The 26535-nt window shown below is 51.3% G+C and overlaps 1 protein-coding gene across 2 annotated transcripts in view; it reads left to right on the forward strand.

Moving 5' to 3' along the window:
* LOC119113958 (uncharacterized) overlaps positions 1 to 26535 on the forward strand; it is a 27824-nt gene continuing 1289 nt past the window's right edge. Inside the window, exons 1-18 of one of the 2 annotated variants that reach the window (XM_037238194.1) lie at positions 1 to 383; positions 3454 to 3469; positions 3926 to 4052; positions 6403 to 6576; positions 7185 to 7345; positions 11379 to 11439; positions 12507 to 12674; positions 13172 to 13192; positions 16369 to 16475; positions 17065 to 17197; positions 17735 to 17813; positions 19690 to 19805; positions 20491 to 20621; positions 21069 to 21153; positions 22391 to 22505; positions 24352 to 24502; positions 25728 to 25830; positions 26378 to 26514. In XM_037238194.1, the coding sequence (XP_037094089.1) occupies positions 185 to 383; positions 3454 to 3469; positions 3926 to 4052; positions 6403 to 6576; positions 7185 to 7345; positions 11379 to 11439; positions 12507 to 12674; positions 13172 to 13192; positions 16369 to 16475; positions 17065 to 17197; positions 17735 to 17813; positions 19690 to 19805; positions 20491 to 20621; positions 21069 to 21153; positions 22391 to 22505; positions 24352 to 24502; positions 25728 to 25830; positions 26378 to 26514 (2084 nt within the window). In that variant the 5' untranslated portion in view covers positions 1 to 184. The remainder of the gene's footprint in view (positions 384 to 3453; positions 3470 to 3925; positions 4053 to 6402; positions 6577 to 7184; positions 7346 to 11378; positions 11440 to 12506; positions 12675 to 13171; positions 13193 to 16368; positions 16476 to 17064; positions 17198 to 17734; positions 17814 to 19689; positions 19806 to 20490; positions 20622 to 21068; positions 21154 to 22390; positions 22506 to 24351; positions 24503 to 25727; positions 25831 to 26377; positions 26515 to 26535) is intronic. The other variant, XM_037238195.1, reaches the window with a different exon arrangement.

Below are 26535 nucleotides of genomic sequence, written 5' to 3' on the forward strand. Positions count from 1 at the left end.
TGCTGATGGGGACATCGGAACCGGGGGGAGCGCTCAGGAGGAGAGTGCCGGAGGCGACTCCGGGACCGGAGGGAGCGTCGGAGTTGAGGCGCAAGCTGGGGCCGCGGGAGGCAGCGACGCGGGGGGAGCGGGCATCCAGACGGACGTGCAAGGCGAGGCCGCCGGAGGGAGCGACGGACAGGACATGGCTGGTGGTGGGCAAGGAGGAGGGTCAGCCGAGGAAGCGGGCGACGAAGGCGAAGAAGGGGAGGGTGAGAAGGCCGGCACTGGGAAGCGGTCAGTGGACAGCATGCTTGCCGACGCGAAAAACAAGGCGAAGGGAATGCTGGATGGTCTCAAGGGCAAGATGAAGGAGCAGATGGATAAGTTCAAGGCAACGATGTGTGAGTACAGCGTGCATTGTCAGGCCAATCCCTGTTGGTGGCTCAGCCTGAAAAGATCGTGGTTATTATGTAAATAATTAGAAGTAGTGTCATAGGATCAATGCTGATGCTTAAAATTCAGATGCAAGGTGTGCTTGAAATCAGTTTACCCGTTACAACACGAATGCAGTTCTAATCTTTTTTTCGAGGTTGTCAAGGAAACCTTAAGTTCTATGTGGGTGGGCTCAGTTTTAATTGTGCATCGCCTTATGGCCCTCCAAAAGAGTCTCATGTTCCTCGATTCATCAATCCGCCAGAAGGGCTGGAGCCCCTCTAAATGGGTTCGTCGAGGGGCATCCAGCCCACTCGGCCTAGACTCCCGCAGGAATGCCGTGCCGATGGCCTGCGTGACAAAATTCATCAGAGCTAAAAACACGAAAAGCCAGTTAATAACACGAAGACGGCGCATCAATGCGAGACTGATTATTCTCGGTTCTGAGACGTTTCCACTACGAAAAGCTGTTGGCGCGGCGGAGTTGGTTCAAAAGGAAGATCCTTACTCGATTATTTTGTCGGATAAAAATCGTCCGCCAGCCTGTCGCAGCGTCAAAAAATGGCACACGCCCTAGACAAGGCCCGCCTCAGCATCCATCAAAGCGCGTGCCTGCCAGCGTGCCGCCACACACAGCAGCGCGCCCTAGCAACCGCCGCCGTCACCGTGACCCCTACCCCTGGCGCGGCCTCAAAGGCGCGCGTGACCCAGCTCCCGCCGCCGCCAAAGCCGAAGCCGACAGGAATTAACTAATGAATACGAGCGTGCCGTGCTGACACCCGGTGGGGCGGCCGAGGCCGGACGGCCCCGCGCCGGGCGGGTCACGTGACCGGAAGGCGGACAATGCGGCGGCGGCAGCGCGGGTCGCGGGTCGCGGGTCCCCGTCGTCGCGGCCCGCGGCGCAATTACCGGGCCGGCACCGGCTTTGTTTGATGCCGACCGAAACGCATCGATGCGCCGCGGCCCTGGCGGCGCGCGCTCCGGCCAAATCACGACCGCGAATGGGCTCGGCGGGTGTGGTGGCGCCGCCGGACCGCGGTCAATACAGACTGTCAACCGGCCCGGCGGTCCTCGGACGCGGTGCTGGCCGGTGGACGCGCTGGTGACACGCTGTTGCGCTGCCTAGTCCGCGGGCGTGGTGCTGGCCCGCTGGCGTAGTACGTGCCCGCAGGCGGGGTGGCGGCCCAGGGGCATGCCGCCGGACCTGCGGGGGCGTGGCGTTCACATGAGGGCACTGTTTTGTCATGCCATTTTACTGGTCAGCACACGTCATAAAGAGCCACGGCAATGTGTACCTCCGCGTAGTCATTCGGTAGATCCGGGGGCTTTGTAATGGCCGCGACGCTTGCACAAGGGCTGGTCGTCCCACACAAGGGCCGGTCGTCCCACACAAAAGTGCGACTCATGTAGCAGCCACCAAAGCAAATGCAACCTTTGTCAATGTGGTCTTGTGAGCGCACTCCTTGCAATACCATGAAAATTCCAAAAGTGGCACGTGACGCGCGTTCGTGCCGTTGTTCCCGTTCCACTCGTCTGCACCAGTATCTAGGTCAGCATGCCTAACCCCTCCTTACGTGCTGTCAAATCATGTGTCCACGAGCGGCGCAATCGCTGTGCAATGCACAATGATGTAGAATGTCCGGCAAACATGGCATCGCGCTGCCTCCCGCAACAGCAATGCATCAGGCGAAAGGAATGTAGCGTCGCCACCCGCTGGCGAACGTTCCAGAAACAGTGGAAGTGACGCAGACGCGTGTCGATTGATGCGTACAAGTAACGGCGACGTGGCCGGTGCTGGTGACGACTTCCTGAGACGTTGCATCACAAGACCGTGGCAATTCGCTACATTTTTAAAGACGGGCAGTCTGTCCTAGAAGCAGCGTCTTGATTGGTATGGCTTGTGCTTAACTGTGATCGTTGGTCAATGGCGAATGCCGATGACGCGTAAAGTTGCGCCTCTACCCGAATTCTACCCTAATTCTACCCGAATTCTACTTGAATTCTACGACTTCGAGTGGCACATATATCTCCGCGTAGTGAGTGATGCAAATACTGGGAAGGCATGCATGCAAGGTATGCTGACAATTTAACAGCTCGATACCTCGTCACTTTCCGTAAACAGCTAGAGCCGCCGTAGAAATATGTGGCCTGCCCAGGACCTCGATGTTGTCACTTGGGATCCAACAGCCGGCGGTCCATTGTGCGATAATGGCGCTCCACGTTACATTGTGGAACACGTACAGTGCACCAGAAAGAGCAGCGGTGCCAGCCGACCTCTGACGTCATATTTGCAGACCGCATTACAAATGCATTTGCGGCCCCTGAAATACGACTGAAGTGAAGGCGTAATCTATCGCCGAGGCCGCCTCGGATGGCGTTGCTGCGTGGGCTCCCTCGATCGACACCCGGCGGTGACGTCAGGTCACCGAACCGGGGTGACCCCTCGTGGCCCGTTGCCAGCTTAGTGCCGCGGTGCAGCGTCGTCTGTTCGGAACAAGCGCCCATGCCGACACGCGATCTCTTTCCCATAAAGACGGCGGCGCCGCATGCTGGCGCTTGTCTGAAACATTAGCGGGCGCGAACAAGGAGGGCCACGAGCGCCCCATCAACAGCACTGCTCCACGGGCTGTGGTGTTCCGCTGGGCCGACACGCGTCTCTAGTTCTTTGTCTCTTTCTCTGCCGGCAGCCAGCAGCACCAGCTTTCACTGAAAGGATACTATACTTGCTTCTATACTTGATCCTATAGTTAAAAGGATCCTCCACTTTTTATTGAAAGATGCTTGCGGGGGCAATCTCGTCGCACCGACGATTTTATCGGCGTTCTCCTTTCGATAGCGTGATAAGCATGTTTAGCAGATGCCATGACGCACTTGACTCGCAAGTCGGCCACGCGGTGCTTCCGACTCGAGCCCAGACGTCTGTTGCAACCGTGACAGACATCTGTGTGCCGGTCAGTGCTTGGACAGATTGCGTTTGGTTATTTGGCGTGCTGGAAATAGTAAAAGCAGAGGCTAAACCATCTCTTTTCACGCCTGCAGCGAATTGGTCGGACAAGTGAGTACAAAGCTGAAACCAAGCATATAAGAGATCGCGCTACAGCCAGGACATTATCCAACCCACTGTTGGCGTGTTCTAAGGCAACGTTGCACTCGGTGCACAGCTAGTAGTAATATGAGATTGTTAAACGTGTTATGTGAATAACTGACCGCGTGGAATGCTATTTCTAGGTACGGTACACTTTGAGGGCATCGGAAGTTTCCTTTCTGTTTTGATCGAAAGTTTATACATTCAGTATAACATGTGGCACGTGTAAGGTTTTGGGTTATTTCGGTAGCTCCGAATGGAGGCAAAATGTGCGCATGAATGTTGCTTTGTGTAACACTAGTCGTATGATAAATCGTGTACAGCTTAGGATTCACACATTGCGAAATGCATTTATCCCATAAGTCCGCACTAGTAGCAACTGCTGTTCAGTTGCTAAACCGTGATCCATGTGGACAATGTCGGCAGAATGAAGAACTCCTTCTCAAGCCTGAAGCAGAGTATCAAGGACAAGATCAATGGGGGTAACGTGACGGCTCTGACGGACGCGGAGATTGATGAGCTGTCTCTGGACAACATGCGTACGCTAGCGGCGGTAAGTGTCGCCCAAACTCTGCCTCGTCTCTGGGTGAGCTCAGTTGTTGTAGGCCATGTTGCACAGCTGATGATTTTGGTGGGGATTTAAGCCAGGGCACCCCTATAGATGAGCGATGGGTATTAAGTTCAGCAACATAACTAACAACACTAGCAGGAGTTGTGGCAAGGGTCGGGTGGCAGTGGTATCACTTCCTGTACTTAAATATTTCAAATCTGTTGGCGAGGGGGGAGCCCGTAATGCATCCGAAAGATTACATTCGCTTCGCTTCGTTAAATCTGCGGCAATGTACCTGAATATCTCAGATGGATAGCCACGGCGAACAGTCACGTAAGACGAACAAAGTGATGCGCGAGGTTTCGTGCATGATTTTACCCACCCGAGAAATGCAATCTTTTACCATTTTACCCACCCGAGAAATGCAATCTTTGATAAGAAGCTTGTCGTTCTTGTACGCCCTATCGCGTGGCCGTTTGTAATCTTGAGAGGCAATGCTGATGGAGACTTCGGACCCTACACATGAGGAAGCGTGACAATGGTGATTGGCATATGAAGTGCTGACACTGCCTCCCAGAATAGTGAGGTGTTTGATTGGCGTATGAAGCGCTGACGTCAGCACTGCCTCTCTCAATGGCGAGGTGTTTGATTAGCATATGAAGCGCTGACGTCAGCACTGCCCCTCTCAATGGCGAGGTGTTTGATTGGCGTATGAAGCGCTGACGTCAGCACTGCCCCTCTCAATGGCGAGGTGTTTGATTGGCATATGAAGCGCTGACGTCAGCAGTGTCTCGAGGTATTGCAGAGTGAAGGTTAACATCGTCTGAGTGTAGCCTTCAGATCAGATTTGATTTGGTCCGCCCGGTCTTTATCCCCCTCTCTTGGTGCCTATGCGGGATGAAGCCAAGCGCAATGTGATTGCTATCCGAAAATACCGACAATTGCTGAGCCTCAGAACAATCATTGGGGAAGCGAAGGCAATATGTTATCGAGAACACTTGCTGAGCCTCAGAACAATCATTGGGGAAGGAAAGGCAATTTGTTCTCGAGGACAATATATTGCTATTTTGATTTTTAATTTATTGCTTTTTTACTTTTAGCCAAATATTGAGGTGGTCGAGACAGGTGTCAACAGACGGTGGGAAGGGCAGAGGAAGACCAAGGACCGTCCAACATGACAAAGTTTCGTCCGTGATAAATGGGACAATTCTAAATCAGCCATGGCCGTGATTCTGGCGTAAGGCTAGTGGTCAGCCGAACGACATCAGCCCATACGTCGTTGCTGAAGCGATGGGAAGACGTGACAAAACATCGCATGTAGCGTAAAGCCTTCTGTTTTAAGCCTTGTGTTGCCGTTTCTGCTGTTTCCTGTAATGTCCCACTGTTCCTGTAATGTTCCTGTAACGTCCCACTGTTAACGCTGTTCAGCAGGGTTGTCTCTGTGACTGAACAGCGATGCAGATTTCGTGGCCCAGCTTTCGCGCTTCGTTCTGGACTCGGAATCCAGCGCCAACGAATACTAGTCCCCGAACGGACGCGGGGCTGTCTGGCGCGGGAAAGGTCGCCTGGAAGCTGAGCACAGAGGGCAACCGGGCCCGGGGCGGCGGCGTTACGGGGCTGAGCAACGTACAAAACTCCGCAGTCCTCTTCGGAAAAGTCTGGGGCGAATACCTCTGAAAATTGGTGGACTCGTGAGGCGTGTTCTGAGTACCCGCAACAAGGTCCTCTTAACAGATACTCGGTCCTGAAAGACACGCATATAAACCATGGGTGTCTTTACGATGCCTTGTGAATGCCTTGAGATTTTCATAGCATGCTATCCATTATGTATGTTATATTGCATCATGTTATATATTTTTCACAAATTTCAGTGTGATATGAGGTATCCATGTTTCGGCACCAAGTGGTACAGATTTTTTCCGGAACGCCTGCCGACTGATAATCGTCAAAAAGTATGCATGTTTAAATGATAATACCCGGGTTGAGAAGGAAAGGCGCTTTGGAATACTTTGCTCCAATTTAGTATGGTTGAATCCAGGCATCGCGGAAAATCCAATTGCAAATAACGTGTTGTTCACAGAGCACATACACCTACGTTCTTAGAATGGTCATAAAACAATGTGATCTGCAAAACTCAATCCTGCTTTCCTAACTTGCTCGAAACCAATCCTCGGGGCCAACATATGACATCGCATGCAGCAGCTACTGAACTCAGAGACGCTAGCTTCCAACCTGCTAACGTCAGCCTTCCAAGGACTCATGAGTTCGCAGGGAGCAATGGACGCGTTATGGCTCGTCTTCTCCATCCCCCTCCCGCCCCGTCCCCGCATATACCTGTGTCTGTGTCTGGCAGGGGAGTCGGCTGGAGGTGATGACTCCTTCGCAAAAGGCCAAGTTCTTTGCACGCTTCAAGGCGGGGAAAGACTCGCGAAGCATGCAGAAAGTGTTGGACAGAATGGAATTCGACACAAGAAGCCAGTTGCTAGACAAGTTCAACGAGGTCAACGCCGAGCTGGGCAACGACGAGGTCAGCATGATGATCCCCCGCGTCTTGAGGCTGGCTAACATCGGGGTCATGACCCGCCAGAATGCCCTAGGCATGAAACTGGCCGGGTGCTGCCACGTAATGAGGGCGCAGAAGCTTCTGGGAAGGTAAAAGGATCACATATTTTTGAAAGGGGCAAGTACATCTGCCAGGAACAAGCACCTCAAAGTTCTGGGCATCCACGTTGGAAATCTGAAACTCGTTGGCGGTGTAAACGCGCCGACGAGCTCGTTACGTTAGATGAGTGCATAGTTCTGGGTCTGGAGTGCTAGTTCTGGGTGTGACCGTCCTGTGCGAAGGAACGCCCGGACCGTGCATTTAACGTCATCTTACATATGACGTCATCTGTTCCATATCTTCAGCCATGACGCAACCTGATCGCCCAAAAGTGTCTTTCGTTTACTGACTGGCGTCAAAGAGGCTATCATATCAGCATCGTCGTCACAGTGTCCATGGAAACTGGTCGACAGATCGTGATATTCCCTTTATCCCTCACATGGTGAGTTAGTGTAAGCGTCATGGACTGTGAAGAAACTCTAGATCATTCCAGAAACGAACCGTGACCTCCATTTTTTCCCTCGCTCTCGCAGGCGGCAAAGAAAATGCTGGCGATGTCAGTGATGGATAGGCTTGGCGACGCGCGCAATTGGTCACTCGCGGAGGTCAACAAGATGAAGACGGTCAAGGTCTTTTCCCGCATCCCACCTGCCAAGCTAATGAGAATCAACAACACCGCAATCCTCAACACGATGTAAGTTGGGTATCTCCCGAGTGATTGGGTGAGAAGCCGACATCAGAAACATTGTGACGAATTGTGGCTTCCTTGAACATTAAGTCTGTGGATGGCAGCTGCAAAGTACGCCGCCTGCGAGCTGAGTGAATGTGAGATCGGTACCGAGTTACTTTACACGCTGCGTTACATAATGGGTCGCGGTTTAGTGGTCTCATGTTCTCAGTACCATTAGTGTTGCTATTGGCTGAACCAGAAGTGTGACAGCACTCCATAGAGTGTCAGAACGAAAATAACTTACGAACCGGTGACCCCTCATCTTACCTCACATATTCTGACCTTACCTGACCTGACCTCTGACTTCGTCACCGTACAGCCTGTATTTGGCTTGACCTTTTTATCTCGGGCAGCAAAACTCACACGCTTTGTTCAATACTTCAACACACCAGATTGCAAGATTTAAATGGTCTCGGTGCATTTTTGCTTAATCAGATGAGGGCAAGTGAGGTAACAGTGCTGAACAAATACCGAATTTGCATCTGCTTGTGATTGGAATGGATAAACACCAGGCTGGGAGTGAGCAGAGAACAGCTCCAGGGCCGTGTCTCTAAGACACTGTTAACGCGTTGGTGAGCAATGAAATGGCACCGTGCCTTGAAAACGTCTTGAAATCCTGACAGTGAATTCAGCTTTGAAAATTGACACTCATTAGCAATGAAGCAACAGTACAAGAATGTAGAACGCACTCTCACAAGTGTCACACTGTCAAGAAATAGAGCGCCTTAAGCCCATGACAGCTATTTCAGACAATGTATCTGGGTACGAAGCACAGTTGCTGTACTCATGATTGGCGAGAAGCAGCGTTAACATTATTGGGAACTCGCTGACGTATAACATCGATGGACGTGTCTGTCGCACCGCACTCTGAGCTGAATACCGACGAAGGCAATCAGGGAGGCCAATAGCAACGCTTTCGCTTCGATTTTAATGCTCCTGCGGCTCGATAAGCAACATTCGTAACATCAGAGTGGCTTACCCTAGGGAAAACTAACGGCATGATTAAATGTCCAGTGTCCCCAGCCCGATCCTGGAAAGTGGTCACGTGACCTGCCTGTCTGACGTCCATTGGTGCAGTTCAACCAATGAATCATGTTGGGCGACTCTTTCACTCGTATTCCCACGCTGACACCCCTATAAAGACCGCGCGGGCCGTCCGTTGAGAAGACTTGGCCGCAAAAAACCGTCATAGGCGACGGACCTTTAAACATCCTGCTGAACCAAACAGCGAATCAACTGAGTGGATCAAATATTTAACTGAAAATCATAAACTTAAAGTTAAACGCTGCGCCGAGTAACTAACTGAAGTAAAAGCGGATTCACGTCGAAATGAGAACTCACATGCGTGATTGAGCGCAGCGGACGAGTCATTTGAACCACTGGAGTCGGTATGGAATGGAATCGGTATCAGTAATCGGTATGGAATCACCACTGTACGGCAGTTTTCCTACTGGTGTCACGCGGACAATATGGACAGGAGTCACACGGCCAGCACACCGCACAGAAGAAGAGGATATCATTCCGACTGCCACCATCTAAAGGGATTCATTCGATGGGCCTCCGCGAGCAGAGGGATCATTCATTCGATGTTCCCTAATTCACGGGACAGCGTCGCTTGTGATGGCGTCCGAGCGGTGTCCAATTCGCCTGCTTGTAGAAGAAGCGTTGCCAGCGAGGACAAATGGGCTTCGCCCGGCTCCTTTGACGACAGACGAACCCGAACATCAACAGTTCGTCCGTGGAATGGCAGCCCATGCCAGCCTGATCCACGGCCGGCGCCGACCAGCGTTCCAAAATTCCTCGAGTGGGGTGCGCAGGATGTAAATATAACTTCATGCTACCAGAACCCTCGCTCTGCGGCGGTTCCTGCGCGCAATTGGCTTGGCTAATCCGTTGACCTTTGACTCCGACTCAGACATCTGACCTACTCGGCCCATTTTTCAAGCCTGAGGGGAATGGGCACTTGCTAGGCTACCGCTTCGTTGGATGCTGTTCAGCCGATTTTGAACAAGGAGAGGGGCCACAGGCAGTGAACCCAAAGTCGGGGTGTTATAGCATGGCAAATATCGACATCCTTGCCACTCAAGTGGCCGGATACTGGAACGCAGGCCACGACAGGCGTCAAATTCTGGCGATGCCTCTGAGGTTGGGTCGGAGGTCGGAAGGACCATTCTTGTGCCACGGTGATGTCTACGCTGTTGATCATGACCTCCTTGGCTCCTTTCATTTTGCGCGTCAGTTTTAAAGGCCCGCGATTTTGTTTGCAGGCTCTTCACTTTCTTACTTTGGGAGCTACCCCCTGAGGACAGCGCTTGGTTTGACAGTTGACAGTTGACAGTTGGATTCTCAGTTCTTTGGTCTCGTAAATCTGCATCGCCCTTAATCTGTGGATGCTTATACCCTTCAGTATTATCATACTCGGACTACAGCTACCCGCCGTTGGGCGTAAAATGAGCTTCAGGAATTCAATAACGAGAACCTCTCTTCAATGGAAAACACCCGTGGACAACACCAATGTTTGTACATGCTCAGTTTGCATAACATCAATCTTCGTATCCTTCATGAAATTGTGTCGCCTGCATCGACAAACTGCGACCCTTAGGAACAATATCCTTTATGTTCAGAGGCGATAGAACAGTCCAGTTGTCCACGTAAGCTTTCACAAATCGCATTGACACAGGTTTTAATACGTCGCTAGGATCACCACTTGAGGACGACAAATGGGACATTGCGGGCCTGGTTGTGCAGTTGTCAAAGTGCCTATGTGCAGGGGCATGTACGTGACAAGTCATTGCCCAGGCCGTGGACACATAAATCGGCTGCACGAGATCGGTTCGTAGAAAGCCTGATGTCGCTTCGAAAACATCTTCAGTGCAATTCCAATAGGTCAAAATGCAAAGATCCAAGCATTATAATTTTCAACACAAATGTGAATAGGTTGATTGCCCGACCATCACTACCCGCCCGCTCCGCGAACCCCAGCGCCGTTTCCGAGCAATACGGCCTGTTCGCTTGGGCCGGACGGCGTTGGTTGCCAGTGCGGCGGGTTGCCAGGCAGCCCTTGTCTACATTCGCCGTGCTTCGTCGCCGTTACGTCCGTCGCCATAACAAACAATAGGCGGTCGCGGTGGTCGATTTCGTGGACTGCCGTCGCTCGAGCCGATGCCGTCGTCGCGCGACGTTATGACTGGGCCCGAAAACGGCGCATGCGGCTCGAAAGCGGCGCACACGCGGCGTGACGTGACGCCGCACTGGCGCGGTGGCCGATATCGTTCCACCAAGGTCACGTGATGCCAGGGAGGGGTGCAGGAGCAATTGAAAGGGTATGACTCTCACATTCATTCACTTGTGTGCATCGCCAGACATGGCTGCAGTATATCAGCATCGGCATGCCCTTGAGGTTAAATTTTCGCTATAAATGGAGCGCCCAGCTCACTTGACCCTCACTGTTCCCGCACCTTTTGTCACCAGATGTGTCCAGATGTCACAGCTAGATCACACGGACCGTTTAGATGGGCCGTAACTGTGTCGACACGGCGGTGCTCGGGGTGGTCCTCCCGATCGTTGTCCTGAGCTTTGAAAAAATGACGTCATAAAAATATAACTCCATAAAATATGGTGTCAGCACTTAGTAGGTACGGCAAACTGGTTATGCCGGTTTCTATGACTCACTTTTCCGTCCAGCTTAGATAATTTATCCAATTTTGACCATGCGCTCGGTCAAAATCACAACTTTGCCCTTCGTGACCTAAATCAACTTCCTTGCGAGAACCGTTACTGGTCCTTGGCTGAGCTTCTTAATTATACTGCGTGGAGCCCCGTTACTGGTCCTTGGCTGAGCTTCTTAACTGTACTGCGTGGAGCCCGCGTGTGGATTCTGCGCACTTACACTGGTGCACTCAGGTGCACTCTGGTGCACTCACTCTGAGTACTGCGCACTCAGATGCTGCGAGTCGCTTATGCTGCGCAAGACCTTGATGTGCTCGTCTCGTTTCAGATCAAAGCCCTCCAAATCCCAGCTTTATGCCATGCAGCCCGGAATGCGGAAGAATTGGGCGGTAAGTCCGACCTGGAAATAAAACGGAATTCCCATAGGCATTGGCTCAGGCCATAAGCCCAGGTAAGTGGGCTTCACTAGTGTGCGAAGTGCGTCAGTTTACGCTGCAGTGTATAAACAAGACAATGTGCAAGGCAGGCTGGGAGCAACAGTTTCGTAGTCTTTTTGATAAGCAGCACCTCCCTCCCCCACCAAGGAACTATCTCAGTGAATTTCAAGGATCCCGCTACTCATGCCTGATCAAAGCCCTCCAGAAGTACATGCGTCAAGGTATATGCGCTGTACGCTGTTCAAACACTCTCCGTGCCGCAATTTACCCTGCGCCAGAACAAGTCTCAGCAGCGAGTGTTGTCATACTGAGACAAGGAAGAACATGTAAGGCTCCTTTTGACATGGGCTGACACCTTCACACAGGTTCAAACATTCACAGGGTCACACACAGTCACACACTCATGCCGCGCAGTGCTTTTCGCACTGGTAGGGTAAGAGGACTTATCATATTGGAACCGTATTAGCTATCACTATGTAGGATGTGTAAGCGCTGGATCAAAACCTTGCACACGTATATAGGCTTACACGTCTACACAAGCTCATGCGTTAACATAAGCCTTCACACTTACACAAACTTACACAGCTATATAAGACTGTGGAAGCCTGGACCCTTATGCAGACATATCCGTCACCACGGTTGACATATCCGTATCCACGGTTGAGGCAGACATATCCGTCACCACGGTTGACATATCCGTATCCACGGTTGACATATCAGTATCCACGGTTGACATATCCGTATCCACGGTTCAGGCAGACATATCCGTCACCACGGTTGACATATCCGTATCCACGGTTGAGGCAGACATATCCGTCACCACGGTTGACATATCCGTATCCACGGTTGACATATCAGTATCCACGGTTGACATATCCGTATCCACGGTTCAGGCAGACATATCCGTCACCACGGTTGCACCACGTAATCTCTGACGTCGCTTGCGCTGTAAGCGCATGTGTCTTCCGGCTGCGTGCAATACGATCGTGTAAGACTGTGGAAACGTCCGATTGTCACAGGCTCTGATCGCGCACATCGAGAACGCATCACTGCCGAGCAAGGACTGGACATCCAGCAAGATCCAGTCGCTGCAGCACGTGCTGGGCAGCATGCCTTTGGACATGCTGAAGATGCTGCGGGACGCCCCGCTGGCGCAGGCGTTCAGCTCTGCCCCTGCCTCGGATACGGTGAGGTGGTTTCTGCGGCGCTACCCGACGGGGTGACATTGTATGCGAGATTATGATCCATTAACGCCCCACGCGGTAGGCAACCCGTCACACAGTCATGACATGACCGGCTGCTGCCGGCTGGAACTCGAGTCACGGAGGACTGGACAGTACTGTTTCGCCCCACGCTGCGTTAAAGAGACTCGATGTGGTACAGCGTGTTGGCAGCTGGGCAGGACAAACCGGCGTCTCGCTATTGAAGAGTAATTCGATGTTTTGTGCTTTTTGTTTCGTATTTTAAAGTAGTGGCTGATCTCTGATTATGGTTGTTCTCGATCAGCCTGAACCCCGAGTATCTGATAGGCCGTTTAAGCTCAAGCCGAGTTCCGGTAACGGTAAACGACCATTATGCTCGCTGCCTTTGCCGCCCACGTGATCACCGGGCAGAATGCCGGGCATGCAGCCTCTGTCGAACGGCAAAAGGCTTGGGCCTGTCTAACCACAATGGTTCATCACAGGAGACGGCTGCAGAGGCTGAGGTAAACCCGCTGGTCTCTGAAGGCACACACTGACCTGCGCCATATCTCCAGTCGGCATTCGCCGATGTTTTGTACCTTTTTGTGCGGCGTCGTGTTTGCGAATTTTTATTTGTGAGTAGTGGCAGCATTTTCATGAGCGTATTTTTACCCCTGTTTTTATCCTGCCAGAGATTTTTGGCCAGGCCAATGGCGTCACGTGAAGTAGTCGAGTGCGTTATCGATGCCCTGCCGAAAGCTGCCGGCTGTAAGGGACTCCAGACCTGCATCCGGGTAGCAGAGGCCTCCTTTGTGCCGATGCCTGCGCTCCCGGGTGCCTGTTCATCCGGGCAGCAAAAGCCTCCTTTGTGCCGATGCCTGCGCTCTCGGGTGCCTGTTCATCCGGGCAGCAAAGGTCTCCTTTGTGCCGATGCCTGCGCTCTCGGGTGCCTGTTCGTGCAGCTGTACACGCTCCGGAGGACCTTGAGCGCTGTCTCGTCTTGGCGCGATTATCGCCACCTGCAGTCTTGACGTCAAGTGTGATAACGGCGTTATGACGTGCTGTGTTAGACCTGTGCATCTCAAGTGAGATGTTTTGACGGATCACGGCGGTAACATCTGGCACTTATTTTGATCGGCACCAAATGGTTCCTGAAATGCTTGAAGTGATAGTGCTCATACATTTTACGTAAAATACCATTGCTGGGAATAATGCGGCTCGCATTTAAGACAGACAGCTGTTTCAGTAGGTTTGCCATAGCCAGGAAGCCGGTCTGTGACGTCCGCGGTGCCTGCGTGTTTTTGTCGTCACCTTACCCGGCCCCATAAATCAGTATGTCCTCGCCGGTAATAGCCCAATGCTGCCCCGGCACACTGAGTGCCTCACAGCTGCGGTACGCCGCAGGGCTCGGACTCAACCGAAGAGGTAAAGCGCTCGCTGCCTGCAGAAACTTACTTTTCAGTTTTGTGGCCTAGAGGTAATCGGTAATTTACCATTGCCTGACATATAGTTTGTAGACTTTCGTAGTGCGCCTAGATTTCCGGCGGTAAGTCGGGTGTTTTGCACAACGCATGCCTTTTCATGCAGACTGCTGATCTGCCACCGGGACGGCAGCAGCAGCTCAAGACTGGCACAGTCCGGTACATACAGTGAAAACCGTTCCATCCTCAGCTTTTGTAAAGTGATACTAGATTTCACGCCTAGACTTTTTCGCCTAGTGCGGCTTAGTAGATTTTTACGTTCTAAAGGCGAGATGCTGTATTATCATAGATGGGTGTAATCAACCGTCCTTAACAGCATAAAAGCATTTGTATCCCCCAATAAAGCACTGAGCGCGCAATTGCAGGTAATAATGATTCACCTGCACTCTACGGAGCCGTAAACTGGAACGGCTTATGTCCGATAATGCGTGCTGTGTGTTTAACTTTCATAGCGCACTAATGACTCAAGTGAAGATTGACGTCCGCAGTAAACATTGCACCGAATCCAACCACTAGTTCGTTACGAATAACACCTGCGGCTGATTGTACCTGTAGCTGGCAGTGTGCCAAGTAACCCTTGACGTGCGCAGGCTGCGCTGTGTCTTGATGTCACCGGTTAGCTGTTGGTCGCAATCATCAGCCACGCCTCTCCCTGCTCCTGCGACTAGATAACATGGGGCGTGCTGCGGGAAAAAAACAGCAGATTGCTAGATTCTAGCGCAGCAGAGAGAAGGAGGTACGGCGTGAGATGGTGAAGCACTGAGTTTGGCGACCTCGAAACGTTTTTTTCGCACCTGCCAACTGCCTCAGGAAATACAATGAAACAAGGGCGATCGCCATTTGCGGTTTACATAAACGCACAATATCAAACCCCTCAATGGATAGTTGCTCTCATACGGCTTGTTTTTACGTACACCCTACTCCGTGTTTACATAGCAGGAAGTCTCTACATCATACGAGAAACACATGGCTTGTAGCTCTGAATTGACCGAAGGAATTTCGGGGCCCCGCAATTCCTTCGGTAATTTCGGGGTTCGAAAACCATGTCCAATGTTGCCGGTGTGCTCTGATCGTGTGACAGCGCTGGCCCTGACCTCAGGTAGCCGACGGCGTGGATGAGGTAAAGAACACATCAGCTGAGGCCACCAGGTGGCCTCAACGGCACCTTCTTGTTGTCACAGTTCCATGTGTATTCTGTAGATTGAGTAGCTAGTGCGTTTTTGACAGTAGCTCTAGTTGTTCCCTGGCAGCTAGCCCAGTAGAAGAATAGTGAAGCTGCAGAGTTTTTTCCTGTCGTTGGGCGATGTCTCGTGCAAACAGACATCAGCGAATGCAGCCGCGCACTGCCGTGCCCTAGCTAGAGTTTGACATAGCTCCGCGCTTGAACGGGCTGGCCGCTCGGCCTGGGTGCTCTGTCGGCCTGTGAGTCGTCTCCGCGTCTGCCCTACGACGTTTGTTGGTGTATCGCTGCTTTCGACTCGAGCGTCGTACCTCGCGTAGTCCGGTCACAGAAACGGGTCACGCCGCCGTGACCTCTGCGTGACCTGCGGCCGGCTTAGTGGTAGAGGTCACGCAGCTCGTGAGCAGCTTGTCACCAACTGGTCCGACTAGCAATTAACATTAGTACATAGGTACTCTATGCAGTCAAGGAACGCATTGAATAATTATTTGCAGAGGTGTAAGACGACGCGTCTAAAAAAAACTAAAGCGCATGTGGTAGAATAAAAGGGCAGTGATCCTGCCCCGCATAGATCCAATTGTAAAAGAGCCTCCGCAACACGCTGTACGTTGCTTGTCATATAACGTGACTGTTGCAGTGCGTGCCGAAACATGCAGGGTTTTTTCGGAGTTACATCGTTTATCTACGAATTTGGACCTTTTTAGGGTTCACCTGTACCAAATGAGTGCGGCCCACTGAATGTCACGTTTTACAACCGATGTTTGATAGCTTTTTTTCCGTTTAGGTGCTGTGAGACTGATATTTTTGACATTTTCTTGCTGCACAATGATAACACACGCTGGCCAGGGCGTGCGTCTTGGCGTCAGACAGTGTGTCTTGGCGTCAGACCATATGTCCCTACGTCAGACCGTGTGTCTTGGCGTCAGACAGTGCGTATAGGCGTCAGACAGTGCGTCTTGGCGTCAGACCGTGTGTCTTAGCGTCAGACAACAAACCCGAGAAGTGGTCATTATCGCCCAGCCTCCTCCCTCTTCTGCAGATGTATGACCCTGCCCAAGCCAAAGTGCTCCTGGATAAGCTTGTTAGCGAGTTCAAAAGGACAACGACCACGCCCAGTCCGGCAGCAGTCAAGACATTCGTTACCAGGTAGCGAAAACGGCGCGTGGTCCGCGTCAGGACCACGGAAGATAACTGTGCTCCCCCGCGGTCGCCGTGGATTATGTGTGTTCAGTAGCTTACAACGCAGTGTCAGAGCCGGCTGCCCCTTTGGGCTATGTCGTTGATAACGTCTTTCGGTGTGTGATTTAGTGTTTTAGGGCGCGTCGACACCTGGGCCATTTCGCGCCCACTCGATGACGGTTGTCGATATTTGCAATGTCACGCTTTAAATGTGCTGCCAACTAATAACAGGGTGTCACTGGTGCACTTACACTGAGCTGTGAGTCAAAATGAGACCATTGTCCGCACCTGGACGTACAAACATGGGGCCAGCGCTGGTACGTAGGGTGCGGGTACCCTGCCCAACCGAACAGCACTTCCAACATCAGTCTGCAGGGAACGGCACGTGCCGTGCCAGCCGCCGATGCTTTGCGGTACAGTCTATCATCCGCTTCTGTCTTGCGGTACAGCCTAACATTGCTTGCTGTGCTGCGGTACAGCCTAACATCCGTCGCCGCCGTGCTGTGGAATCCGCTGTTGCCAAGGGCCAACCCGCATCTTGGCGACGCCTTTTCAGGCTGGGTCCCCTGGGCAAGTTCTTGAACACCAATGAGATGATAGACATGGTGGACTCCACAATGCGGGACCGCACCAACGAGATCGCCACCATGCTGCGCGACACCATTGGGAAGAAGTCGGCGCCACTCGGGGTCAGTTTGACGGAATCTTGGGAAGAAGGCGGCACCACTCGGGGTCAGTTTGGCGGTATCTTGGGAAGAAGTCGGCACCACTCATGGTCAGTTTGGCGGTTTCTTGGGAAGAAGGCGGCACCGCTCGGGGTCAGTTTGGCAGCTCAGGCTGCTTTGATAGGGACGTTGCCAGGTGTGTGCATACTAAGCGGCCGAAGAACACGCAGCGTGCTGAGTGCAATGGCTCCATTCATTCAGATTTGGTCGGCCTTTTTCTGATGATAGGCTACACTTCTTGCCGATTTTTTCATCCATTTTCTGTGTCCACTAACTTTGGCACGTAACTGAGATAATCTCCCCACATGCCTGTTTATCACACTGCTGAACACGGATCATGTTCGACAGAGGCACCGCCAGCAGATTTCGTGCTCATCCCGCTCTTCTGCGGTCTTCCAGAACACATCATGTAAAAACAAACCAGACAAACTTAGACAGTGTTTAAGTCCTCGGCCAACAGTGCCGAACACCACGGGCCTGACGATTATGGCCTTGTTTCAGCAACGCTGTGACGTCTTCAAGCGGACCCAGAGGGGTGTCAACTTGACAGAGCTAATTAAGAGTGACGTCAACAAGATAGGTGAGCTGCAGTTGGATCGGACGGAATGAAACAGCTGTTGACGTTGCCTCCGAGTGTTTGGAACATTGCGATGAGTTACAGGAAAAGCGATGGGTTTTAGGCCAAACTTGAAGTGTACACGTATGTGTCGAGATCAGTTGTGTCTGGCTTAGACTGCTCTTTTCTTCAAAGAACTGCGGAATAGCAAATGGCTTTTACATTTGACATTTATAGTTTCGAGAAATTATTTCATCGGACTCCTTACCCACCACTACGAAAACGACGCTTTCTCCAATAGCATGGACTTCTGTTGATGTGGGATGAATTGAACATTACAAAAGCGATTAGTCAGCGGGAATAGAGGTGGGGCAGTCCTCTCCAACTTCTTGAGTACTGGCGTTCAGTCCGGTACTTGGCCAGTGACTGGCGCTAGAAATGAGAGAAACGACGCGATGCAGATCACTTTTCACGTATTCTATAGTATATCTGCCACTGCATCTAGCACCTTACCAGGATAACCCAGAAACTCAAGCCGAACCAGGACTCGTCAACACCAATGCCCATCAGTTCTTCAGCAATGCCAGAGGAAGAGGAAGGTCTCCGAGTCCATTTGCTTCGAAAAGACGGGTCCTGGTATACTACCCAAACATTGCCAAGGACGGTGGACGCCAGTACCAGCACAGACCCCTCGCCACCCCCCAGCTCTATCACCGCAGGTCGACTTGCCGAAGCCCTTCGCACGGGGCACCACGTAGGCTTTGCGGGGTGCATCTCTCTCAAGTCAGCCTAAGACGCAAGCTAACATGGGACGAAAGTAGGAATCATGTTCGTGTGTATCTAACCCGATGAGGTCAGAAGAGCGAAGAGCTGGGAAATGGAGCGCTTGTCGCGGCGCAAAAGCCATTGTAGTCCTCCATCGTGTCTTGCATCAGGCCTCGCAATTCCATGCAGCAGGCGTTCCAAGAAATAAGGATTCACGACATTCCCGCAACATGCTGGTCATGCGATGTTTGAACCACACCACTTACCAAACACGCAAAGGAATGCATTAAACAGGTCAGAGCAGATCCGGATCTGGCCTACATTCGACATGTTTTGCGTTGGTCGGTGCCCAGTGGCTGGCATGCCGATCCAGGAGATCTGTGCGCGCAGGGGGGAGGGGGAGGGGGGGGGGGGTAGCTGGGGGAAAGAAAGTAACGGGAGGCTGCGGAGTAGTCAGGAATTGTAGAGCCCAATTGGGTGGTAGAGGGTCTTTCCAGCCCCATTTTCCATTCGCATTTGACTCAGAATCTAATTGGGGTGCCTCGATTTATGTAAAAGAAGCCCTACGGCGGCATTAAATTGTCAAAAGTACTACAGGCCCGGTTTGCTACGCCACTGATGGGAGGAAAGGTAGAGAAAAGGTAGAAGGACAGGAAAGGTAGAGAAAAGATAGAAGGACAGGAAAGGTAGGGAAAAGGGTAAGGGCATGTGTTGGGCGCTGATAGCACTATGCTCTACCCGAAATTTGCACAAGTCGGGTGGAATCTGCTACGCCCACGAACATTTTACGGTGATATGATATCAGCAAGACCCCATCATGCAGACACGTCCTGCAACCGGTCAATGAGAAGCATCTTTCACCTAAGCAACCTCCTCGGTTCTTCCCGACACCCCGCATCAGGTTCCCGCTTCACCATGTTTGTTGACCTGTAGAACAGGGTTGATTACTTTGTTTATTTGTACTGCTCCATCCGTCGCTGATTTTGCCGTTTTGCACCAACATGAGTCACGTCAACAGCAGGGTACGTAAAGCTTTTCCAGCGGGAGTTCCTGTCCTTGTTTTCCTGTGGGTGCTCACTGCCCGGGCGAGCACGCCTTGCGACGTCTTATGACGGCATGCTCTTCCACACGGCAGTCAACGACGGTATGCTGAGCTGCGTGCCCGACATGTACCTGAAAAACTGGGCGGAAGACTCGAAGCTCACGTTCACCCAGCTGGCGCAGTCCAACTCCATGCTGACCTCGGGCAAGGTGCGAGGAGCCGCGGGGCACAGGCGCGCGCTGGTGGATCAGTGAGGCGTGACGACAGCATCAGCGCAGCGACGGCTTCGGGTCGACGCGAAAGGGCGAAGTGTGATGGTGCAGTGTGGTGGCGCGGGGGTACAACGCAACACCGCGGCGCGGTGGCCGTATTAGCGCAACAGGGGAGCAGGCACAGGCTGGCTGCTAGTTGCGGTGGTTGTAATCGGATGATTGTTGCGGTGGTTGTAATCGGATCGGGGCCCTGGTGATTGTGTCGTAAGGGACTTACTTTGGAGATGCACTTCTCCATATATCTTTAGAAGTGAGAGTGCTGTGGCAAGATGAGACAGCATTCGCCGCGCGACATGGCTCCCACTTGAAGTGAGTGCAAACGGGAGCAGGCGGAACAACGCAATGACGAGCATTTTGCCATAAATTTTCCTGTAGTCCCCAGTATGACACAGACATACCGGGAGGATAACATTCTGATGCACCCATTAAGGTCATGCGTGGACTGTAATCCGGCCGTGATCCGTGATCCGTGATCCGTGATCGGTCGTAATGGACCGTAATCCGGCGTGGACTGTAATCCGGCCCTGTGAGTGTCCGTCGAAGCCAAAGCAAACCAAAACAGCTAGCAAAACAACAACAAACAAAAAACCAAAACAGCTGACCTCGGCGTGATCTGGTGCAGATCAATGTCATGGCTCAAGCGGCGGTGAAGCAGTCCCAGTTCCAGAAGACCACGGGCGAGGTCGACATGCAGAAGCTGCCTGGTCGTCTGATGGGAGCTGTTCCCAGCAGCGCCATCACGAAGGCCAGCTGGTAAGCGGAGGACAGACTCGCCAACTCGCCGAGAGTGGTACAGAGTGGACTGGACGCAGTCAACGGGTGATCAGCGGGAGACGGGTGGTACAGAGTGGACTGGGCGCAGTCAACGGGTGCTTAGCGGGAGACGGGTGGTACAGAGTGGACTGGGAGCAGTCAACGGGTGGTCAGTGTGGATGATAAGTCATGGCCGCGGGTGAAGCCTGCAAGTAAAGGCAGCTACGGCCCAGGCTCTTTGCGTCACTCCAGCTTGCTCACTCGAAATGAGGCACTTGTTTCGCCTTACCCAGATCTGCTGAGTTGGGCTTTACAACAACAAAAAACACTATGCCAGCTGGAAATGCTTCGTGGGTGCGATGTGTAACGGCTGGATGAAAATCTCGTTATACTGTTCAGACAGCGCTGCAGGGCACAATCTGACGCGGTATGTTTTTATGTTTTCAGGAGTGAACTCTCCGGGCTTAAGCCCAAAATCAGGGCAGGAGAAATCATGTTTGACAGGTCTCAGAAAGCGCGGTTCGTGCGTAAGGTGAGTTACACTCATCGCCGTGTTGTTACAGGCAATTTACAACCAGTTGACAAAAATTTCTGATGCATTTTGCTGCAGCCTTTTTCAATATTTCCGATGTAATCTGCTTTTCCTCCCGTAAACGATTCAAAACGCTTCAAATTGTTATGCATGGGCCATTTTGGGTGCGAGTTAGTCGTGAATAACTGTTTTTGGCCGATCGTTTTTTAACGATTTCATAACGCGACACTTGGCTTTCGGTGTGACTGCAAAATACATACATATTGACCGATTTTGAGGTTTTAAGTTTATAGATACTCTTAATGTGAGCGAGACCTTTGCATTGCATACCGATAATATGGCTTTACATGTTAAGTGACCTGCTTTGTTGCGCGGGAAAGCAGAGCGGGAGTGATTATTTTCTGCACGATGCTAACTTTCCCCAGTAAGCAGATCCTGTAAACATAAATCAAAATTATGCAACTGTAAAGAAAATATTCAATCCCATGGTATTTCTATGCGAACCGCATTAATAGCACACATTACTGGATTTTGTCAATTGCAATAACCGAGTTCAAGTAACAGTCCTATTGTGGAACAATGGATAAAGCCGCTCAGGTCAGATCTGAGGAAGCCAAAACCGTGGGATATGGAGGCCGGCTTGCATTCACCACCGTTTCCTTGTTTTATTTAAAGGATCATGTGGGAAGATACAAACTTCATAGCCCTTGGGCCTATTTTCAAGATCCCATCGTTGAAATTCGGCATTTACTTCTATACAAAGACCAGCTAACCATGGCCTTGCATTGCATTTCGTGTTTTAGCTTTTGTTGTCATCGACGAAGTTTCCCTTAGGTGCTTGTCACTTATCTGCTTTGAATTTGCCACCGCGATCATGTGACAAGTCGTGGTATTGTGCTCTCTGGGTCGAGCCCCTTAGATGACATGAAGAATGTCTTCATTTTATAATTTACGCGGAAATCAATGCAGCAGAGGTGAAAGATACATAAGTTTTTGAATAGTGATACGATAGTGTTATTCTTAACAATGTGCTTTCCATAGCGCTCTTGCTTTTGAAATGAAAGCCTCCTCATTGTCATGCTGGTTTGTCTTTCATGCATGCATAGTTCTTCCCCGAGCGTTTCATGCATAAGCCTTTCCAAAATCGGCTACAATCCATTTTCCGACACCGTGGCTGCCTAGGGTTCGGTGAGGAGCGGTGGCCTGCCGACAGGCCCTCGACTGACCTCTGCCGCAGGGCCTGGGCGGTGAGACAACCGAGGCGTTCGTCACGGCCAATCTCGACCCTGCTTACTACGAGCTGATTCCAGTCGAGGAAATGAAGAAGCTGTCCTCGGCTTCGAAAAAGAATGGTAGGTACCGCCAATAACTTGGCTACCACGAACGGGTAAGCTGCTTTTTTGCCGTTACTGACCGGAAGTTTAAAAAGGCTGGGCTCACGATTGTCGGAGCTGAGCTAATTTTTTCCTAACAAATTTCGTTAGCTACAATTTCCATCAGTGTTGGCGATGAAAATGATCTTTTCAGTGTTATGCGCAAGACGCCTTGACTTCGGACTCACATAAGTATAAAAATACAAAATAGACCAAAAGGACGTCGCCATATTTCAAAGGTCAATCCTTCGTAGGGACTAAACACTGACATCCGAAATGAAGTCATATTATTTAGAAATAGTTTGTATTTTGTCGCTTACATTAGTCTGAAGTCAATGTGTTTTGTGTGATCAAATACGAATCGGCTCAGAGAAGGGCTATAACTTCCCAACGTCATGCCTAGCCAAGCAGTATAGCAACGGGGCTCAAAACAAAAGAGGAGTGACGGAGTAAATCCTGGGATTGTATCATAATTTTTAGTTCTGTACAATGCTGCCAAGACGCTGCTATGTTGTTTCTGGTGTACGCGGATGCGCTATTCCTGAGTGGTAGCAGCCTCAGCTGGCGTTGGTCTGTTTACTCCTGGATCGCCTTAGCAAGAGAGCGTGAATGATTCCGGCATTTTTGGAAACATTGCGTCTGAGAGAATGGCCAAATGCGTTGACGAAGATGGTTTTGTTGAGTGTTTCAACCTACTGGATTTACATTCCCTATTGGCTGAATTATAAACATGATTCCTCAGCCAGCATATGGGAGTGCTTTAACTCCTTCAGCCGATGATGAATGGGATAAGTTCGGGCAAGAAAAGATGCAGTACGAATTGATGGGCGTTGAGCCTTGAGAGAGGTAGATCCAGAAATGGCACACAATCGGTGGAAAATTGAACTGGAAGAAAGAAAAATCATGCGTTTTTCACCGTCCTGAGGAACCACATAGCCCCGTTGGCACCCGCCCATCCTGGATCCCCGTTGGACTCGGGCAATGCACGAGGCTGGATCCGAGCAAGGCTGATTCAATGCGACAGCGATTGCAACAAAGATTGCTTGGCACAAGGCGTGAGTTATTGCCAGGATACCATCGATATCAGTCCACGTGACGCGTGTTCAAAGGGGCCTATTGTATTTTCAACCCAGCGAAGCCGACCTGTGGGGCTTGCAGTAGCCCCACCACTATTTCAAGCTGCATGCCGTCTAGTTTTTTCTTAGCCACAAATTTAGTTTTCTATCGGAATTTGGGCACTGCAGCCGGCTTAAATTTTGCTTTTATTACTTTAAGCCTGCAGTCGCAAATGATGTGATCGGTGTGATCGGACACTGGGCGATCGATCGTCACTCGTAGAGCAAGACAAACGTATTTAATTAGAAATGACAGTTGACTTCGCTGCGTTCGCTAAGCAATTTTTCCGAAATCGCAAAAGGGAAAGGTGAATTACCTCGTTGGTGATGTGCTTCTTTGTCATGGTGCTAAGAAACTGGTCGTTAGCTAACCAGAAATGTTGCATTCAACGAATGTAGTGCCCCTTGCCAAACTTTCGTAGACATGGACGTAGCCAGAAGCTTCGAAATGCCCGAACCATTTGTAACCTCTCTTAGGTGTTGGTCCATAACATGTCTGCCAATGTGGAACATAACCATCATATCACCTGACCTGCATGTTAACGCGACTTCACACTTGCTACCTATTGCGACGCGCATGTCACTTTGACGCGGCAAAGGACGTGACTGTGACTGCGGCGAAGCAGTGACTGTGACTGTGGCGAAGCAGTGACTGTGACTGTGGCGAAGCAGTGACTGCCTGTCATCACGCGTCTGTTCGTGTTGGACAGCGGCGATGTACTCGGGACCGAACTCCCATCTGCGGATCATCAGCGCCGAGGCGCCCTCACCGGTCATACCGACAGCCATCACCAAGGAAAATGTGGAAGACCTTCTGCAGCCGGGGATGCCATTCTTCGACGCCGAAAAGCTGGCCAGCAGGTGGGGCGCTGGAGATCCGTCCGTTCCCAGACGCTAAGGAAAGGAATGTGACGATTTTTTGCAGGGATGATTTCAGAATCATGGGTCCTTGCTGGGAGCACCGCACTGCCAGTAGTGAGCCCAACACACGAATGTCAAATAAACGTACATTTTTTGCCAGAAACTCTCTACCGGATTCACCGTTTTTCATAGCGCGAACAGACTGGGGTTCGATGCGGCAGGCGATGTGGGACGCTGGGACATACTGCAACCCTTTTAATGACGGATGATTAAGTGAAAAAGGGTTATCCTGAGAAATGTCGTGATAAATGTCGTGGTTACAAAGCTGTGATGCCGGATCAATCATGGCCCCAACTAGGCTACGTCAAAGCTCGACTGCCCCCCCTCCCAAAAGACTTTGGGGGGCCATCGATTTATAGATATAATTATATACCAATATCTACCTAACTATCCCGCGTGACAGCATGAAACTAGTATATACATGCATTTCGCTTAAGAGTAAGTGCATTCATATGCAGGTTCATGCATTTTCAGCAGACATGGACGATGTAGGATAAGGGTTTTGTAAATGAAACAACGTCGTTTCCACCTACCCCCCTCTCCTCCGCCCTCGTGCTCATTGGATTCACGGGTTGCCGGTCGTCGTCCGTACTGGCCGCAGTTTTGTCGCGCAGCAGGAATCCCTAAGGAACGTTTTAACGCGAAGAACAGAAATGTTAGAGACGCGAACCTTAGTGCTCGAAATACGGCACGAATGCCTGAGAGGCCGCGCTAAAGGTGAGCGTGATTACACGACATTCCCAAGGAATGTTGTGGAAAATTTTCGGGGCCATATCGGCCCGTTCCCATCCAGAAAGGGTGCCATGTGCCATAACATGCCGCGTCATGGTACACCTGTCTCGTCATGGTTCTGTTGGCCGCTTGCCAAATAATTAATGGTCACGGGGCAATCACCCACGAGCGATAGTTGTGTGTAAAGATGCCTTTAGTTTTCTCTATGCTTACGCCCGTTTATGAGCAGCGTGTATATGCTATCAGGGCACCAGCAACTTGCACAGCTCACGATTGATCCCAATGATTTCACAAACTCCCAACATTGCCAACTACGTTCCGTCACTGGGCCGTCCGGCCGTGTCTGAGGGCTCAGCCTCATCAGCCGAGCGGCTGTCGTCGTCATCCGCACCACAGTCCGGCCGTGAGGTGACACGCTCTTCGGCCACCGCAGCATCTCTTCGGAGAACGCCCAGTCGACAATAGAAAAGCTGCAACAGGTCCTTGAAGCCAACGAAGAAGACCAGCTGGGCCTGGAAGGGCCATCGCGCAGAACGGTCAGTGGTGATCACTGTTGGCACCGCGTGCTCGCGCTTTGCGGACGGCGCTATGTTCTATTAAGGAGCCCATTGGTGTGGGGTGGTTTAAACAGCGATGTTTTCGAAATGGGAAAACGTTGTAGCTTGGGGGAAAATTTCCTCTGTGCTTCCCTGCCTTTTTTCCTGTTGTCAGACAAAATTTCACTGAATTAGGTTATGAGACAACGACCTCGCATCGGAACACAAGATAACGGGTCTTAGCGTCGGCATCTCTGGCTTTACGCTGGAAAAACAGCGTCAGTGCCATTTTTCATTTTTCAACTTAAAGTATATATGCATATATATATATGTATATATATATATATATATATATATATATATATATATATATATGTATATATATATATATACCTAACTAATAACTTACCCATAAACTTTGTCTTCTTCCATTTATACCCATTTGGAATGGCGCCAAAAAAGTTATTGACCGTCAGCGCCCGGTCAGAATCGAACCAGCCGCTTCAACCACCGGCCGCCTGTCCACTGGCTGGCCGCCTGTCCACAGTGCGCTGCTCTCAAGACCAGACTGGCCAACTACACGCAGATGTTGAGCGCCGATGCCGACAACGACACCTCAATCCTGAGCGCGCTGACGGAGTCCGACCTGCTTCGGCTGCCTGGATGCGTTCTCGGCCGGCTCCGGTGAGAGGACAGCCGCGCGCC

This window comes from Pollicipes pollicipes, unplaced genomic scaffold (assembly GCF_011947565.3).
Source record: "Pollicipes pollicipes isolate AB1234 unplaced genomic scaffold, Ppol_2.1 Scaffold_7262;HRSCAF=8765_pilon_pilon_pilon, whole genome shotgun sequence".
Classification (NCBI taxonomy): domain Eukaryota; kingdom Metazoa; phylum Arthropoda; class Thecostraca; order Pollicipedomorpha; family Pollicipedidae; genus Pollicipes; species Pollicipes pollicipes.